At 38.0% G+C, this 19,765-nt stretch overlaps 1 protein-coding gene across 1 annotated transcript in view; it reads right to left on the reverse strand.

Moving 5' to 3' along the window:
- LOC135219397 (uncharacterized) overlaps nt 1–19,765 on the reverse strand; it is a 93,657-nt gene that overhangs the window by 22,599 nt on the left and 51,293 nt on the right. Inside the window, exon 8 of the mRNA XM_064256143.1 lies at nt 1–6,947. This exon is cut by the window's left edge and continues 22,599 nt beyond it. Coding sequence (XP_064112213.1) covers nt 6,569–6,947 — 379 coding nt within the window. The 3' untranslated portion in view covers nt 1–6,568. The remainder of the gene's footprint in view (nt 6,948–19,765) is intronic.

Below are 19,765 nucleotides of genomic sequence, written 5' to 3' on the forward strand. Positions count from 1 at the left end.
TTATACACTCTTACCGATCACACTCACACTGAGCACACTCGGAGAAAGAAAAAGTAATTAGAAAATGAAAAATGAAATGGATAAAAAATGGGCAAACTGAAAACCGGCTTTAAATCAGATAGACAGTAAACACGTCTTATCTTAAAGGCGGTAGGAAAATAACTGATGGGTCACAGGACGCCGAGGGCATTCTGGGTATACATGCCCCGTGACCTGGTATAGATGCCAATAGTCCCTGGATCTCACAAGTGTAATTTTAATTCTACCGGTTTCCAGCTTGGTGCTAGTAAATCCTAATGTTAAGACCAAAGGTTTGTTCCGTATATGAACAAATTTAAATACCTAGGATCCAATTTAAGCCAAGAGGGGGGATGCGAGGCTGAAGTTGACAGTAGGATAAAAGCAGCATTGAGGAGGTGGAGAGATGTAGCTGAAGTAGTTTGTGATAAGAAAATGCCAATTCAGCTAAAAATCAAGATATTTAGCACAATGATAAGACCAGTGTTAATGTATAGATTGGAAACATAGGCTCTAAGAGGAAAAGAGGAAGTAAAGCTTGAGAGAACAGAGATGAGAATCCTGAGGTGGATTATGGGAATATTGCTGCTTGAGAGATTGGAAAATTATGAAATAAGAAGAGCAGGCTTAGTAAAAAATTTCAGAGGTGATAAGAGTCACAATTCACAATTGAGATTTTACGGGCATGTGCTAAGGATGGATGACGAGGGAGTGAAGAGGGCTTGGGAAGAACCTGTTAGAGGAAGAAGATTAAGAGGAAGACAGAGAATTAGATGGCAAGATAAAGTGAAGGAAGATATGGAGAGAAAAGGTTTGGTGGAGGATAATGCCTTAGATAGAAGGCAGTGGAGGCACGCATCAGGCAACTGACCCCTTAATGTAGGGATAACGGTGGAAAGATCATCTTCATGATACTGACAGTGTATGAGGACTGCAGTACCCTGGGTCTGTTTCTTGCAGCTGGTGTGGTGTTGGGAAAGAACATGTGGGAAGCAACCCTTTCTAAATTCTTATTCTCCTTGGTATAAGGTGTGATTTTTTGGGGGGAACCTGGAGGCAAGAAGTACCTGGAGGCAAGAAGTACCTGGAATACCCTCCAGTCCTTTGGTAGGGTGGTGGTTTTTAAATGTTTTGGATATAGGTAACAGTATTTTCTGGTGAATTGTTGGTACAGAGCACTGGGTAGGAGCAATTTTTATCCTGTGTTAGCCATCAAAAATGGTCCTTCGCTACAAAGGTCCCACTAAAGTAATAGGCGCTGCATGGCTTTAACACCACGTCTTTGCCTTGCATGATGAGTGGCAACCAGAGGCAGTTTTTCCTGCATCAACTCTCTTATTAGGTAAGTAATCAACAAACCTTTAATGTTGGCAAAGCTTTCTGTTCTCGATCTACGTACTATTTATATTTATAAAATTTTGAGGTAGAATATTCATGCTTCCTACCTTCCCTCAATGTGGCAGTCAGCTATATAATTACTGGGTAAGTTACATAATTAAAAATTACATCTTTAAATAAAATTAAATAAGGTTTTACTTATACTTACCAGTAATTATATAATTGGAGCCCACACTCCATTTCTTTCCCGTAAGTGGGTGGGGCAGTGTTACCTACCCAAAACAAAACAAAAAATTGGTGAGACCCACGAATTTCAGAATTTTACTTGCCTGGCAAGTGAAACTCTTAGCTGTATAATTACTAGGTAAGTATAACTAAAACCTCATTTTATTGTAAAAATGTCATTTTATTGCTAATGAAGATACACCTTGTACATGATGACAATCAGGATATCCAGGGTAAGTAAGTGACAAATTCTGTGACATTCAATGAGAAAATTACAAATAAAAAATATGCTATATCATAAATAATTGAATACAATAATATTTTGCATTCATATATAAGAGTAATAAGTGTTACTAGAACAAAGTTTGTAGCAATGCCTTTGATGAAGTAAATTTGTCTGAGTGACCATACACAAAATCAATATCTAAGGTTGCTTATTGGATGTTAATACCACCAATATACTCTACAGTATTGTAGGGGCCTGCTTGGGCCCTTTGGCATCTGCAGTACAAAACAACAAACTTGACCTACTGCAGAACATAGTTTCCCCAGAAAACATAAAGAAGGCTGAAGCAGTGATTTTCATGTCAAAACACTTTGAGCTTTCGAACCATATGTAATGGAAAACTTTCCTTATTTTGTACGATGTACAAAGAACTGTTAACTCTTTTCCAGGTTGCTCTGATAGTAGATGCTACCTTTACATTCGCAGAAGTCCATGTCTTGTCAGGTTTGTGACATTAACTCGGAAAGTACCCAGACAATGCCTTTTACTCACCTTGTCTCCATACTGGTTACCACCGAGATGACAGACACCAACGGCCCAACCAACGACAACGCCACAGCTAGATCCTCCACCTGCCCCCATTTACAACGCACAACCCAGCGGCCTGGTTCTTCAGGACGAAGGCCATCTTCAGATCCATGAATATCACAGTCATCACACAAAGACGATGCCGTCCTTGAGCTCCTGTCAGACACCATCTTCAAACAAATTGCAAAGTGACTAGCCAAGCCACAGACCACCATCTTGTACGAGATGTTGACAACATAACTGAGGTCATCCTTCAGCATGCCCTCTGCCTTTATCAGAGCTACGAAATTCCTAGACAACATAGAATCAGCAATAGGAGACCAACGTCCATCACATCTACTAACAACTACTTTGTCTGTAATGATCCCCAGCACAAACAGTTGACCAGAAATAACACTAGACCTTGCATGAGAGGTCCTCCTGACAAAGTTGCCATGCCAAACAGTTGCCGCGATACCCAATGCATCCACCATGCCCCTCGACAAATTCTTATGAATGGTAGACTTGGTTCATGTGGCCCAGACATCGTCACAACCCACCCAACCACCTGCGTAGCAGCAGCCAACCCACAACCACGGCATTAAAGCGACACAGAACTGGACAGTGAGCCAGAGGGCCCCACCACTCCCATATACTGCTTCTGAAAATATAGGAAGGAAAACAAACATAAATATAGGACCAAAAAGGAACATCTGAAGGGCCTATGTTTCTTCTACTGGAGAGTCGGGAGTGAGGCCCAAAAATGCAAGACCGGCTACCTGCTATCACTAACTGCCAGCGACAGGCAGATTGGTTGCCTCATAACAGGGAACAAGTCTACCTTTCGCTGTCTTTCTTCCAGGTACAAGCGAAAAAACACCACATGCTTTTACGTCACAGATAATATGTCCAACACACAATTCCTCGTCAACTCAAGCGCACGCAAGTTGTTCGTTTCATCCGACCAGCATGAACGCCTTCAACCCCAACCCCAGCACTCTTATAAGTGTCTGCTGCCAGCAGCGCCCCACTTGAAACGTATGGAAAAAGAACTGTGAAATAATCATTCAACAGAAAACCAATTGCACAACTAGGAGCAGATTTCCTGAAAGCCCATGACATGGTGGTAAACGTAGCAAGACAATGACTGATTCAGAGAGACAGCCTTATAGCACCCATCACTCCAAGAACAACAGCAAACCCCACATCAGGACCAGAGCTCTGTTGGGTCCTTCAGGAATTTCCAGAAGTATTCAAAGATGTCCTCCAGCATAGCCTAGAGAGCCCAGCAAAACGGTGGGCACCCCCAGTCCATGCACACTTCGGACATTTGGCCCCAGACAAACTAGCATATACCAAGCGAGTACATATTCCATGACATGGAATAGGCAGGAATCTGCCAGTTTGTGGGCATTCCTTCTCCACATGGTACCTAAACAGACGGTATATGGCAGTAATGCAGCGACTGCCGACAACTTGATGTCAAAATCAAAACAAAACAAAACCGATAACCCCTGCCTAACATCAACGACATAACAAACCAACTAGAAGGCTTCAAAGTATTCACAAAAATTTACCTGCTGAGGGGGTACTACCAAGTCCTTTGTAAAAAAATTAGCTATCATAACCCTCTTCCCGACATGCACCTTCAACTACAGCTATTTCGGCCTTCAAAATGTTTGTGCGATCTTCCAATGCCTCATGGATGAGATACTGGGAAAATTGTCCTGCTGCATCATTCTTGTCGATGATATCCTGATATTCAGGAGGAGTCAAACCCCTCCCAACAAAGGTCCAAGCTACCACCGATTTCTCAAGGCTAAACGCCATCAAAGCAATCCAAGAATTTGCTGGCATGATCTACTATTACCACCAATTCATAACCATTCTAGCTGAAATCATGTCCCCCTTTTATGAATGCTTAAAGGGAAAACCAAAATCTTTATGTTGATCTGACAAACAAAAGACAGCTTTCCAATTAGCCAAAAAAGCTCTTGAGTTCCACAGTAACGCTAATGTTTCCTCTATCCCATAGGTCTTTAACTCTGACAATTGATGCAAGTAACACTGCGATGGGCGCAGTACTCAAGTAGGATACAGACGAAGGTTGTCAGCTGTTGGCTTTCTTTAGCAAAAAGCCATCTCCAGCAGAACAGAAATACTCCACGTTAAACAGAGTTGTTTGCCATTCACTGCACTATTCAGCATTTCCAACACATACTCAAGGGACAGCAGTTCGTGGTGCAAATGGACCATCAACTCTTGGTCCACACCTTCACCAAAAACAGAAATTGTTGGTTGGGGCGGCAGCAGCATCATCTGTCTGCAATATCTGAGTTCTCCTGCACAATCAGGTACCTGAAGGGCTCTTCCAACAACATTGCAGATGAGCTTTGCAGAAGTACCATCAATGCTGTCCAGATCGGGATATCGTCTCCTGAGATCGCAGCAGCCCAGAAGGATAACGTAGAACTGAAGCAACTTCAGCAGGAAAGTCCCACCCTCACTTGAAGGGATTTCACCATAGACGAGAGAGAGACGACCATCACCTGCAAAACTAGTACCAGATCCCCTCGCACATACTTACCGTCAGCCTTAAGGAGGAAGACTTTCAGTCTTGTCCATAACCTGTCAAGCCTGTCCAGCCGTTCCACAGCCCGTATCCTGTCAGAACGGTACATCTGGTGGGCCATGAAGTTGGACATCAAGAATGTCTCCCCTGCTAAACATCTAAGGTCACGAGGCATACAGTCAGGGATAGGACAATTCAATACAATGGAGTGAAGCCTAACCCACATTCATGTCAACACTGTGGGACCACTACCCCGTTCCGAGTGGTACAGATATCTCTTCACAATCATCGACTGGAATACCAGATGGCCTAATGCAATACCTCCGGAATACCAGATTGCCTAATGCAATAACTGTCAAAAGGCAGACAGCTGTAAGTTGTGCTTAGGTCAATTGCCACAGAGTCCCTCGGTACATCACCAGCGATAGAGGCTAATTTCATGTCTGCCCTATGGAACTCCCTCACCGTCAGCCTCGGGACAAAAATACACCCCAGAAGCAAATGGTATGATAGAGCGCCAAATGTGGAGAAAAGTTGCCATGGATTTATGTGGAGAAAAGTTGCCATGGATTTTATTAGGTCTGAGACCAGCCACACAAGCTGCATTTAATGCATCACCAGTGGATGCCTCTACGGACAGTCGCTAGCAATATCAGCAGACGTTTCCCAAAACCCAGCAGGGCCAACCAACCCCTTCAATGTCTGTAGAGCATTAAAACAAATCATGCCAGAAAAAAAACATATGATGCAGCCAGAAAAGCATACATCCCAAGGAACTGGACTGAACAAAATTGTATGCATTTATCAGAACTGATGCACATCAGCCACCCCCCTTCCTCCATCTACTCTGGACCTCACCGAATCCTGCAGCGTAGAGACAAGTGCTATCAGATGTCAGTGGAGAGAACTATTACGCAACTCTCGATAGACAGGCTGAAACCATTTTTAATCCCAGACGACATCCATCTCCATGAACAAAACTACAAACTTGACCTACTGCAGAACATCAAGTTTCCCCAGGAAAACACAAATCAAAGATGAAGGGTTGAAGCATTGATTTTCATTATCTTCAGGACCTACAGTACGTAATCACACTTGTAAAACCAAAACCATCTGTAAAACATGTGTAAAACTAAAACCATCTGTAAATTTAAGATGCTTCAAGCTTTCAAAGCATATGCACTTGAGAACTTTCCATTTATGCATGTCTTGCTTTGATGTTAGATGCTACTTTTCTGTTCATGGAAGTCCATGTCTCGTCAGAGATTTGTGATATTAAATCAGATAGTACCCAGATGCTGCCTGTTACTCACCTCATATCCACAGCATAAATAATGTAAAGATTATAAATTATGTGAATGCCTGTCAGTTTTGTTTCAAGAATTAAAAGAATGTATGATACACAAACTAATTCATAAATCAACATTATGGGGAGTACCATGTCCAGTGAAGTATACAGTTATATAGTATATGAATGTATTACATTCTAATGACAAAAATGTGCTCACAGAAATAGCATTATATAATATAAAAGCTTTAGTAGAGCTGTTTGAAAGAAAAAATCTAGAATACCATGGCACATAGATTAGTTGAATTCCTAGCTCTTTAACAAATATACACTCCTAACTGTACTGAAATATGCCTTGCTGGTGCCCTTCCACTTCAGTAACATGAAATATATTCAGTGTCTGTTGAGGGGCATTAACTTCATTTGGTGCAGCTGCTTCCAAAGTGTGATATTCTCGGTTTGGTGGATTATCCTCCTGAGGGTTTGTGTGTTGTAATACTTGAGATGGCTGGTTTAAGGTCTCTGTAGGAGGATGAAGTGCTACCTGTTGTGTAGGCATCTGTGGTGGTGGTGGTGGTGGTGGGTGAGGTTGGTGGTGGAACTGAGGTACTCCAGTTGTTGTTTCTGTTGCTGCTGTTACAACCTGAGCTTCAACATCACATTTTTTTAGCTTATGCTGCTGCTGTAAATGTTGACGAACTCCCTGAAGCCACCTAGAATAAGAAGAGACAAGCATTTTTAATGTGACTAAGCTATAGCCTTTAAATAGGAGGAATTTACAAATTGTCACATATAAATGTATAATGTGAAATTTATGACACAGTAATGGTATTTTACTGTGACCATGAAAAAAATTTATAATAGCAATAAAAGTACTTGTAGCTTCTGGAAGAATTGTACAGTATATTATGATCATAGCTTAACACTTTCCTATTTGGACCTTTGCTGCTACTGCTGACTTAAGCCAGCACAGACTCTTGCTCCTGGAGAACCCTACAGTACAACTTTTATTTGATCACTAAACTTATAATGGGACTTGAGTTGGCTGTATCAGACATACTTATTCCCCCAAATCTATGTTAACAAACTCAATTTCTTAGGCCCCCGTCACATGGGTTGGGGTGTCAAGAAAACGTGCCTTTACATGAATGGTTTTTCCCTATGGCTTGCCTGCCATGCAAAAATTGTGATTTGCAAATAGTACCTCTCAGTTCACCTTGTAGGCTACTTTAGATGGAGGACGTCAAGCAGATTGACATAGGTGTAGTACTTAATGAACAGGGTGTTAGAAAAATAAGGGACAGTGTAAATGGTCGACCCACCCAATAAACAGCTTCAAGATGCTTCAAGGAACATTCTGAAAGGTGATGAAGAAAAGTTGTTCTATTATTTTCGCATGTTGTCTTTTTCATTTGAAGAACCCATTCCTCCTGAAGAAGCTGTTGACCTGATTGTGAGGTAAATGAAATAGCAATAGTAGTATGTATATGTATTACTGCCACACGGGAAAAAAAACGTTCGTCTGAACAGCTCCATAGACTTCTTCAGTTTTCTAGACCACTCAGTGCCGCACGATGTAGAAATCAATGCGGCAGGTGAATTTCTACCGCAGTTTCCCTTTGCGGGAAAAAGCTGCTCATGTGAAAGAAATCTTACGCTGGGATGCATGTAAATCCTTTCATCATATCCTAAGGTCAAGATATATTTCATGCACGAGACTGAAACAGGCAGAAAGAAATTGTACTATGCTCTTTACTTAACCTATCTTTGTTGTATCTTCAGACCTTAAAACCACCTAGGGTAAAAACTGTATCACTGTATGTAAATTTAATAGTAAACCAGTTTTGTTTCCAGTAAATCTCAGAGTTCAATAAATAATATAACCATTATATCAGGGAAGTAATTACTGACGAATCTTGGATAAGTAACTTATAACAGCTGTGACCAGATACAATGTAGCTATGGCACATAAGCTGTGTAAAATAAATTAATTGCTTCTTAGGAAGTATGATTTTGATAAGATTTTAACAAAAGGGAAGCTTCAATTTATCAACTAAGAATCTAACAAAATTTAGTCATTTCAGGTTGCGAAAGATGACCCCAAGTGGGATATGCTCCCAATATCCAGCTCTTATTTAGTACGAAGTTTGACACTTTATCAGATGAATTTGCATCTAGCAAGAGAAGTTGGAGTGACCCCAGCACTGTGGAATAATGGTTTGCATGTGCAAAATTTAGAGATCATCTACATCTACTCAAAGGGCAAGCCAGCTGAAACAGAGAGTAGTACATCCAGCAAAGATGAAATACTTGGAAATGCAAGTGGTTTACCAAAGCATGCCATAGTATCAATATATTTGAGGTTGTAAGATCATTCATAGTTTGGTAAGATTTGATTGGGAGACTGGCAGTTTGGCGATAGTTGAGGGAGTTAGTTTAAAAAACTGGAAAGGTTGAAGAGTCCATTGAATAATGATTAGAAGAAAAAAGTGGACTGGAATCTTTTAACTATGCCACACCTGACTTTTTCACTGATTACAGGCAGTCGCCAAAATTATCGTCGGAAGTTCCATTCCAACGGCTTGATGATAACAGAAAATCAGCAATATATGGTGCTTATGACGCCAATAACCGGTTAATGGCCACTCTGTTAGGCACACATCAGCACCATAACTCTATCATCAATGTTGATAACCAGAAATTGGGGCATTATGGCACCGAAAATTGGCAATAGACAAGCGCCATAAAACCAGACTGCCGATAACTGGGGACAGCCTCTGTAATGTTGTTTGAATGTGATTGAATTAACTGTGAGAATATAGCTGAAGTAGCTAAAACCTGGAATTCCTGCCATCATAACTGAAGAATATATCTCTCTAATGGCTTCTTGAAACCAGTGGGCTTCTTTCATCTTGGAATTAGGTGTTCAGAACTTTGAGTGACTAGGATGAACTGGCACAGGAATCTTTTAGAAGTGGGATCATATGTATCTTTTCAGGTTCTACTTGACAAAAAAGGATGACAAATAACTCCCAAAAAATTAACGAGGTGGTGTAACAACTGGATTAGATAGATGCTAATCCATGCCCGGATACAAAGTTAAGAGGATACACATTCTGACAGCATAAACCCAGAGAAGGCATATGGAAGAGGTCATGTGAAGATTCATGAAACTATCATGGACAAGCACAATGTCTCACTTAGGAGATACTTGCAAAGACAAGGCATCTTTTTCTTGTCAGTAGTCATGGCAATGACCCTTGGCTTCCAGAAGGTGATCCAGATCCAATCCTTGACAGAGACGGGCTTTGGAAAAAATAGATATGTAGATCTTGACTACAGGTGCATTAGTGTCTAACAGTTCAGTAAATTTGTCCATTACAGTAAAAGAAAAATTAACATGAAAAGGAGAATCTTGTTGCTTTTTTACAGCAATTCTCACATAAATGACTTGCTTTACTGAGTAAGGGTTGAGTTGGAGGGCTTACTGGGGTTGATGCCTATCAATGTAACATTTATTGAAAATAAAGAAAACTACATACCCTTTATATGTGAAGGTACAGGGTCTCAACATTCTGGTGGGATACATCTGAACTGAGATTTATGGAGACTAAGTACAGTGCTAGTTCCCTATTTATGTCCTATTCATTCTCTAGTACAGACCTCAACACATGGAGTAAACACAAATTTAAAGACCATCAATAATGTGTAGCTGTGTGTGACTTCCAAGCTGCTACTCCAAGGGAAGGGAGCAACTGTTGGTTTATTTCTTATGAAAATTCTTTTTGTATGCCATTATGTCATTATGTTTCAGATTTTTACTCCCAAGCATACCACTGCAGTACTGGTGATGGAAGGAGAAAAGGAGAGCCATGAAGGATAACAGTCATGTAGCCTCTTAAGCCCCGTCCACACGTTCGAGCTTTGCCCGACGAACTTTGTTCGATGTGACATCATGAGCGGGAAAAGTCAGAACCTTAACCAGTGTTTCTCCGCTTCTGACGTCACATCGAACAGAGTTCGTTGGCCAAAGCTCGACCGTGTGGACAGGCCTTTAAAGTTATTCGAGGATTGAAAGAGATAACGAGATCAGGTTTTCTTGGGGAACTGTTACTAAGGTATTTCATACTGAAATGACAGCTTAGCAAGGCAATAGTTTGTAACTAATATATTTTAAGAAAATTTCATAATTAGAAGGTATACTATTTGTGAAATAAAATATACAAATTTAGAATTGGGTACAGTGGACCCGCCGTTTTCATATGAGAAATATCCACAAATTCCTGGATTTTTATCAATTTCATCATAAAATGCACTTTTTTTGATAAAACTATTAAAAAACCAGGTATAAAAATTTTTAGTGAGTTTTTCTTGAGTTTTAAATACCAAAATAGGATGTTTTAAGTATTTTTATAGGGGTTCCAACTACAGTGTTTCCCCCATATTCGCGGGGGATGTGTACCAGGGACCCCCGCAAATAACGGAAACCCGCGAATAGTTGGAACTCCCCTCTAAAAATGCCCATATCTGCCTATCTTGAAAGTTCAAATACCAAATGTATACTTAAAAAGTATCATCCTACATCAAAGATACCATTGAATGGAATTAATATCATTCCAAAGTCATATTAAACATTTTACCATTAGAAATATATAAACAGCCAATAACAGAGAGAGAGAGAGAGAAAGAAAGAGGAGAGAGAGAGAGAGAGAGAGAGAGGGAGAGAGAGAGAAAGAGAGAGAGAGAGAGAGAGAGCGAGAGAGAGAGCGAGAGATAGAGAGAGAGAGAGAGAGAGAGAACTCCTTACGATACCAATAGACTGAAAGGAACTTCTATAGGCAACACTTATTTCCCCTCCATAAATACGTATATCTATTCCAGAGAAGGGAGAAAGGAAAGAGAGAACTGAACAATTATGTTTGTCTGTATATCAATTCTTTGCTGAGAGAGAGAGAGAGAGAGAGAGAGAGAGAGAGAGAGAGAGAGAGAGAGAGAGAGAGAGAGAGAGAGAGAGAGAGAGAGAGAAACCAAATGTAAACCTTATGTAACATCCTACATCAAATTTACCTTAAATTATTACCATATTAACCATTAAACGCTGAAGCGGTAAAAAAAAAATGTCTCCCTGTGGCCGGAGGTGTTTCAGAGTGAGCGCGAAGCGGAAAAAAATATTTTTTTCAAAAAATCACAGCGCGCTTAGTTTTCAAGATTAAGAGTCATTTTTGGCCTCCTTTTTTGTCATTGCCTAAAGTTTAGTATGCAACCATCAGAAATCAAAAAAAAATTATCATTATCATATATAAATAATGCGATATATGATAGCGCAAAAATGAATTTCATATATAATTGTATTCAAATCGTGCTGTGCGCAAAACGGTTAAAGGTAACAAGTTACTTTTTTTTTTGTTGTAATGTACACTAAATTGCGATCATTTTGGTATATAAAACATTGTAAAACAATAAAAGCAACACAAGAAAATATTATCACAAAATAATGCATGAATTCGTAACGCGCGGACGTAAACATATATTTTTTTCAAAATTCACCAAATTCCATTAAATCTAAATATTGTCCTAGAGACTTCCAATTTCTTTCAGAATGAAGACAAATGATTGAATATTACTATACTATAAGAAATATTAGCTTACAAATGCAGTTTTTCGACCATATCTGACGAGTTAAAGTTGACCGAATGTCAAATTTTTTTTTAAATAAATATATTTTTTTATATGCAATTATTTCAGAAATAAGAAAAGCTACAAACTTTCAAATATTTTTTCGTTTTATCTACATAAAATTGCGCACATTTTCATATATAAAACTCTATGAAATGCCTAATATGAAATGGAGCAAATATTCCGAGAATGGGACGTACACATTTCGGAGATTTGTGGCGGAGAATCGCGCGCGGAGGGAAGGAAAGGTTTTTTTTTAAATTCACCATAAATTTAAATATTGTGCTAGAGACTTCGAATTTGTTTCAAGATGAAGATAAATGACTGAATATTACTAGACTGTAAGATTTTTAGCTTACAATTGCGTTTTTCGACCATTTCGGTAGAGTCAAAGTTGATCCGAACGTGGTTTTTTTTTCTATATATCGTGATTTATTAAAATTTATATGCAAATATTTCAAAAAATGAGAAAAAGCTACAACCTTCAATTATTTTAGTTGTATTCTACATGAAATTGCACACTTTTTCATATATAAAACTTTATGTAACGGCTAATTTAAAATGGTGCAGACATTACCACAATCTCACGTATGATTTTTTCGGAAGAGTTACCGCGCGGACGTAAAGAAAATGTTATTTTTTCATAAATTCACCATAAAATCGAAATATTGTGCTAGAGACTTCCAATTTGTTGCAAAATGAAGGTAAAATGCTTCAATATTTACTAGAATATAAGCGTTTTAGCTTACAATTGCGTTTTTCGACCATTTTGGTAGAGTCAAAGTTGACCGAAGGTTGAAAATTTGTCACTTATCATTTTTTATTTTATATGAAAATATTTCAAAATTGATAAAAGCTACAACCATGGGTTGTTTTTAGTTGTATTGTGCATGAAATTGAGCACATTTTCATATATAAAACTTTATGTAACGGCTAATTTAAAATGGTGCAAACATTACCACAATCGCATGTATGATTTTTTTCGGAAGAGTTATTCCCGCGCAGGAACCCCCACGTTAAGGAAAAAGTTTTTTCATACATTCACCATAAATCAAAATATTGTGCTAGAGACTTCCAATTAGTTGCAAAATTAGGTAAAATGATTGAATATTACTAAAATATAAGAGTTTTAGCTTACAATTGCGTTTTTTTCGATCATTTAGGTAGAGTCAAAGTTGACCGAAGGTTGAAATTTTGACACTTATTGTTATTTATATGAAAATATCTCAAAACTGATAAAAGCTACAATCATGAGTATTTTGTTGTTGTGTTCTACATAAAAATGCGCACATTTTCTATATATAATACTCCATGTAACGGCTAATTTTAAAATGGTAAAAAAAATATGTTTCAAAGTGACGAAATAATTTCCGAGATGTGTCACAGATACTTTTTTAGTGGCGGCAAGAAAGAAATTCGCGCTTGCGTGCGTGCGTAACGATTGTAAACAAAACAACACCTTGATCCGTGAACTCCCAGCATCCCCCAAGGCGCGTGATTCAAAAGTTTTAGGCTGGTAGGACCTATAAGTATTTTTCCGCGAATTTTTAAAAAACTTTTGTATGTTGACGTTAAAATACCGTCCAGTCGGCACCCGAGAGACAAAAAATGTCGACGTAAAATACGTCCAGTCGGCACCCGACGAGACAAAAAAATGTCGACGTAAAATACGTCCAGTCAGCGTTTAAGGGTTAATGTATTCATCTTAGAGAATGTATCAATATAATTTCAAGGTAATCCTAAATATTAGTACCCTTAAAGGTATATACGTACGTACATACATACGTACTTCTAACACTTGCAGACGAGAGAGAGAGAGAGAGAGATTGTTCTTACAGTATTTAAAAGGGTGAAATGGAAAGATTATTGTATTTAAGATACTCACATATAATGTAATATTATTTATAGTATTATTATTACACATAGTAGTTATTATTGGAAAATGTTAATAATCACTTATTACATGAATGTACCATAAAAAGGATCTCCTCAGTAAAATAGAGAGAGAGAGAGAGAGAGAGAGAGAGAGAGAGAGAGAGAGAGAGAGAGAGAGAGAGAGAGAGAGAGAGATTGCATAAAAACAATTAATTCGTTGACCATTCTATACACTGTTACTTGACAAATTTGACAGCTTCCCAGCTCCGAGCGTCACTAGAGTTACGAGAAGGTAGGGAAATTGATACTGAAAATGACGAAGGGAAGAATTTTCATTTGAAGTTAGTTATATTAATATTATTATTATCATTATTTGGAAATATTAATAAACACATGCATCTACATAAAAATTCTCTTATCAAAGTAAGAGAGAGGAGTTATCCTTACATAAGTGAAATGGAAAGGTAATTTTTATCTCTTTAAAATACTACCACATACAAATTTTGTAATTGTTTAATTAGTTATTATTATTTTATTATTAGGTTATTATTATTATTATGATTATTAACAACAGAAAATATCAATAAAACATTTTTACATACTAGTACCATAAAAATTCTTTCATCTCGGTAAAGAGAGAGATAGATAGTGTGTGTTTATCTCTCTGTTCTCTCAGAAAATACTTATATCGCTTCCAGTGAAATAGAGGGAGGGAGTTACCACTATGACATACATATTCTGTGTGGCAAAAGAGAGAGAGAGAGAGATTATCCTTAATTTAAAAGAGTGAAATGGATAGATTATTGTATTTCTTTAAAATACAATCACAAAATATGAATTTTGTAATTACAGTTATATATTATTATTATTATATATATTATTATTATTATTATTATTATTATTATTATAAAGTATTAAAAACAAATAGTACATGTACTATAAAAATTCTTGTCTCATGAGAGAGAGAGAGAGAGAGAGAGAGAGAGAGAGAGAGAGAGAGAGAGAGAGAGAGAGAGAGAGAGAGAGAGAGAGAGAGAAATTGCATGAACACTTGGTGGCAACAACACAACAGCTCCTCCCCCTCCGTCCCATTACTTGATATGTTTGACAGTTTTAGTACCTGGGGTTTGAGAGAAAAGACTGGGATTTCCTTCATTCTTACGTAATTTTTCAAATTTATAAACTAAAATCTTGCTAATTCACTTTAGTATTTTCTTTAATGAATTGGTGTTATTGCTGTATACATTAATATTAATATTTGAAAATTAAATCAATTATTTATCATACAAAAAAACCATACATCTCTGTAGGAGAGAGAGAGAGAGAGATGAAGAGAGAGAGGAATGAGAGAGAGAATTAGTTATTTTTACTGTGATATTCAATTTAATCTTATTAAACTTACTAATGCAGTATTAATCAGTATTATTATGTGAAAATTAGTAAATAATTTTTGTACCATAAAAATGCATTTAGTCATGAAAATAACATCAAAATACACTAATTGGTGATGATTTTCACCGGAAAATCCCGCGAATAGGCGAATCCCCTGCAAATAGTGGGTAGATATGGTGCAGAGAGAAATCCGTGAATCAGTGAGTCCGCGAATCCAAAGAACGTGAATACGGGGGGAACACTGTATTCGCGGGATCTAACTATTCACGGGGGGTCTGGTATACATCCCCCACGAATATGGGGAACCACTGTATACAGTATAGTTCTAAAATTGAACATTCACAAGATTAGACTATGCTTAGTTAATGTGGTGAACTAACAAAGTTTAGGGGTTAATGCTACCATCCAAAACAACCAAACAAACCCCCGTAGAATGTTGGGTTTCCCCAGAAAACACATAATGACTAATGGCTGGATCCATAATTTTTATGTATTTTCAAGAACTACAGTATTTTATTTGTAAAGCAAAAATCAACTATGAATGTAAAATATGTCAAGCTTTCATGTCATATGTATGAGAAAACACAACTGATTATACAACTATACCCTTCTTGTTCTAATGTCCTAGACTACTATACTTTTCTACTCACAGAAACCAATTTCATCATAATTCTGCGATAATAAATCAGTTAGTAGTTGACCATGTCTTTTGACACACATCCTAAACAATAACCAATGATAATTTCATCACAGTTATGCAGAATATAATGGATCGTAATCAATCAAAGGAAGATGAGGGATGCTCCCAAGGGCTGAACATCTCAAATCATCAGGATACCTTACATACTTTCAAGGTATCTCCATAAAACATGTCAATCGTATTTTATGTGAGGTACCATTACAGCATTCACAATCTATTTGGCACTTTGGATCTAAAGTAAAATGTGAATTTTACCATGCTACTAATCCATAGCTTGCCAGAGGGAATATCAACTCCAGAAGAGGCTACATTAGCAGACAAAATATGGCATAATTTCTTGGGTGGGGAGAGACTAGTCTCTGCACATAAGAAACAATCTTAGATGGCATTAAGGAAACAGTTGGTGGCAGAAATGATCCCACAGAATCTGCCAACTTCAACGGTGGAGTAAAATCCCTTAATAAGAAGGCAAAACCCTCTTGTCCTTCACCTGGCTAAATCCCACTAAAGGGAAGTGCATTCCTTTTGTTTTGAGTTTGTTTGAGATTAGATTGGCAGTATGGAAGGGGTTGCTAGCAGGGCTCTGAGAATTGCAACATGCTGTTGACTAAGGAGAAACTGATTGATAGAGCAGAAGCACAGTTTCACTTGAGGAATTCAAGGAAGAGGTAGAAGAATGTAAGGCATTATACAAGAAATATCTCTAGGAAATCCTCTCATGGTTTAAAGATGCCCTTATCTTGGAGGAGGTAAATCCCACTGCAAAGGGGAGCCATCAAGCTTATATTTGTCCATTTATCCATTTTTTCAAAGTAATTTGTATTTTTCCAAGTTGAGAGATTGGGTAACTGCTTGCATGCTGGGCACTTGCCTGAAACCCCAGCTCTCTCACTACACTGCTACCATATGGTTGACCTTGTATCATGCAGAGTTGAATAGTTGAATGACTATAGTTACAAGGTCAACCATGTGGTAGCAGTGTAGAGAGAGAGCTGGGGTTTCAGGCAAGTGCCCAGCATGCAAGCCGTTACTCAATCTCTCAACTTGGTTGTGTGAAGTGCTGCTGTTTACACTTTACCCTCAGATGAAAGCTGCTGAGATATAATTCCTTTGTTTCCTTGTTTTACAGTTTGCATGTGGGGCAACTTGCCTAGAACTCCCACTTTCTCACCAGCACCACTACATAGCTGACCTTGTAGCCTAGGTCATTCAACCATTCAGCTAAGCATAAAAGATATTCTCCACTTAAAAGGCTTCTGTTTGTACACTTAAGAAAAATACAGATTACCTTGAAAAAATGAACATTTTTTTTTATCAATTTGTATCTTTCATAGCTAACAAACCTGAGTCATACCCTATCTTACTGTAGATGTCATTCCACAGGAAAAGCTGGACCATATCCAAAGCATTAACAATGACATTGGTCCCACTCTTCCCTTTTCCATTCAACCAGAACCAGTGCCAAAGAGCTGAACAAGGACATCACATGCAGCTATTGACCATTTCAAGGCCAGCGGTGCATAGGTTTTCTTAAATATCTTTTTAAATATCAACTGTACGTATCTTCTTGAATTTTTGGCCCAACATGTTTTAGACCTTCCACTAATGTAAGGCAATATAACTAAGTATTTAAAATTATTAATAATGGCACTTTACCCTTGAATATTTCCAATTTTCTTTGCATTTGACTGAGACTTTCGGACACCGTTAGGAAAGACGGCCCGCCCACTTTTTCTCTCCCTGTTAACAAAATATGAATGAAAGTGTACCATACTACGATTATGACGTATAGTGCTTTACATTTTTAAATTACTTTATGGATTATTGTTTTATGTATCCAAATTAGTTTATGCAATAAAGTTTATTTGTGTTTCATTATTTTGGAAGATTATTATGACCTCTTGGTTTATTTAGAGTATATATATACTGGAAAATATACCTGCTGAAAATTAGAGGGGCAGTAGTTACAAGCTGTTCAGGTGTGTTTATATTGTCGTCCAGCTTGAGCAGGCATTTTATAATTCTGCTATGGCAATCATGTTGATTTACCTTGATGAGACATGGTTTACCACAAGAATGACTCACAGCAAGGAATGGGTAGATAGTACTCAGCCAATTACCAGCTATACATACAGCCGTCAAGTGTCTCCGGGAGAAGCCAAACGATTTGTAGTGGTTGCTGCGGGCTCATCGAGTGGATTCATTGGGAATTCTTTTCTCTGTTTCCTGGCAAAAAACACCAGTGGGGACTACCATGGAGAGATGAATGGAAAATTGTTCCTCCAATGGCTGACAAGATCACTTTTACCATCCCTTCCTGAGCCGTCTGTCCTGGTAATAGATAATGCACCATACCATAATATGTTAACAGAGGATAGTCATTGTCCCACATCTGCAACTAAAAAAGATGACTTAATAAAATGGCTGGAAAATTTTTTCGAGGCATACCCTATTTACCACACGCCACACGCCCTGAATTGCTGAAGATCTGCAAACAAAACAAGCCAGTGCCACAATATCTGGTGGATAACACCATTCGCTTGTGGGGGCATGAAGTCGTTCGCCTTCCACACGCCCATCCTGAACTCAATGCCATCAAGCAGGTATGGGCACATATGAAGCTATATGTACGTCCATTGTTACGGCATTTCACCAGGGCAGACCTAAAGGCCAGATTGGAGGAAGCAAGACTTGCTGTCACTAAACAGGTGTGGGAAGGAGCTGTCCAACGAAGTCAAGCTTTTAAGAACGAATACTGGCTTACTGACAACGTCCAGGATTGCATAGATACAATCATTGTCAATGTCGCCAGTGATGACGAGGATGATCTGTTTTTAGACAGTGATGGGGAGTGAGCTGAAATATCCTAATACATGTGTATTTATACTCCTGTAACTAATAAGTTTTGATATATTTATCCACCAGCTTTTTATTTTGTATGTCTTTGTTGTTTTCATGGTTACTGCAAAAATTTACTTCAAAATCTGTAAAAGTTCTTTATATATTGTACATAATTTATTGGATATATATAATAAAATAATGTATATAGTGATCTTACTTTTAAATAAACTATGATTTGTTTTTTTCCTTCCATATTTATATCTCCAATAATAATCTAAAGTTGCCTCTACCACACAATTCTCATGGAAATAGATAAGAAAGGTACATGATAAATAAAAACATGCAAATGGCTTTATGAAAAGTAATCAGTAATAAATGGTAGTTCGTGTACATTTTAAAACGTAAAAAAAACATATGGTAGTACACTATTCCATTCATACGTATCAGACAGAGTAAGACAGAGAGGAGTGGGCGGGGCTTCTTTCCTAACTCTTTGGCTAAGCCAACGACAGGTGTTCATATATTTACAACTAATACTGAGGAAATTGAAAATTTTCTAAGTAAAGTGCCTTAATTATTAATTCAAGGTACTTAATTATATATTGCCATATATTGCCATATATTAGCGGAAGGTGTAAAACATGTTGTGCCAAATTTTCAGGAAGATACAGTTAATATTTAAAAATATATTTAAGAAAACCTATGCATTGTTGTATGATAGAGGATGCAACATGAAAAATGCACCCTTAGTACAGTGGAACCTCGACATACAAAAGTCCCAACTTACGAAAAATTCAAGTTACAAAAGCAAATACAAAGATTTTTTTGCCTCTGCATACGAAAATAATTCAGGTTACGAAAGGGTGTTACTGTAAAGTCCTGAGATTCGCCCGGACCACCGAGAACAATTTTAAAACTCGCGCGCCGCCAACTGAGTAGACTCGCCACCATCCTCCCGCTCTCCCATTGGTTCCTGATGCTATTCACCGCCGTAAGATCCTGCTCTCCTATCAGTCAGCATCTACCCCATCATGCTCTACGTAAAGG

Source organism: Macrobrachium nipponense, chromosome 1, assembly GCF_015104395.2.
Source record: "Macrobrachium nipponense isolate FS-2020 chromosome 1, ASM1510439v2, whole genome shotgun sequence".
In the NCBI taxonomy this organism is placed as follows: domain Eukaryota; kingdom Metazoa; phylum Arthropoda; class Malacostraca; order Decapoda; family Palaemonidae; genus Macrobrachium; species Macrobrachium nipponense.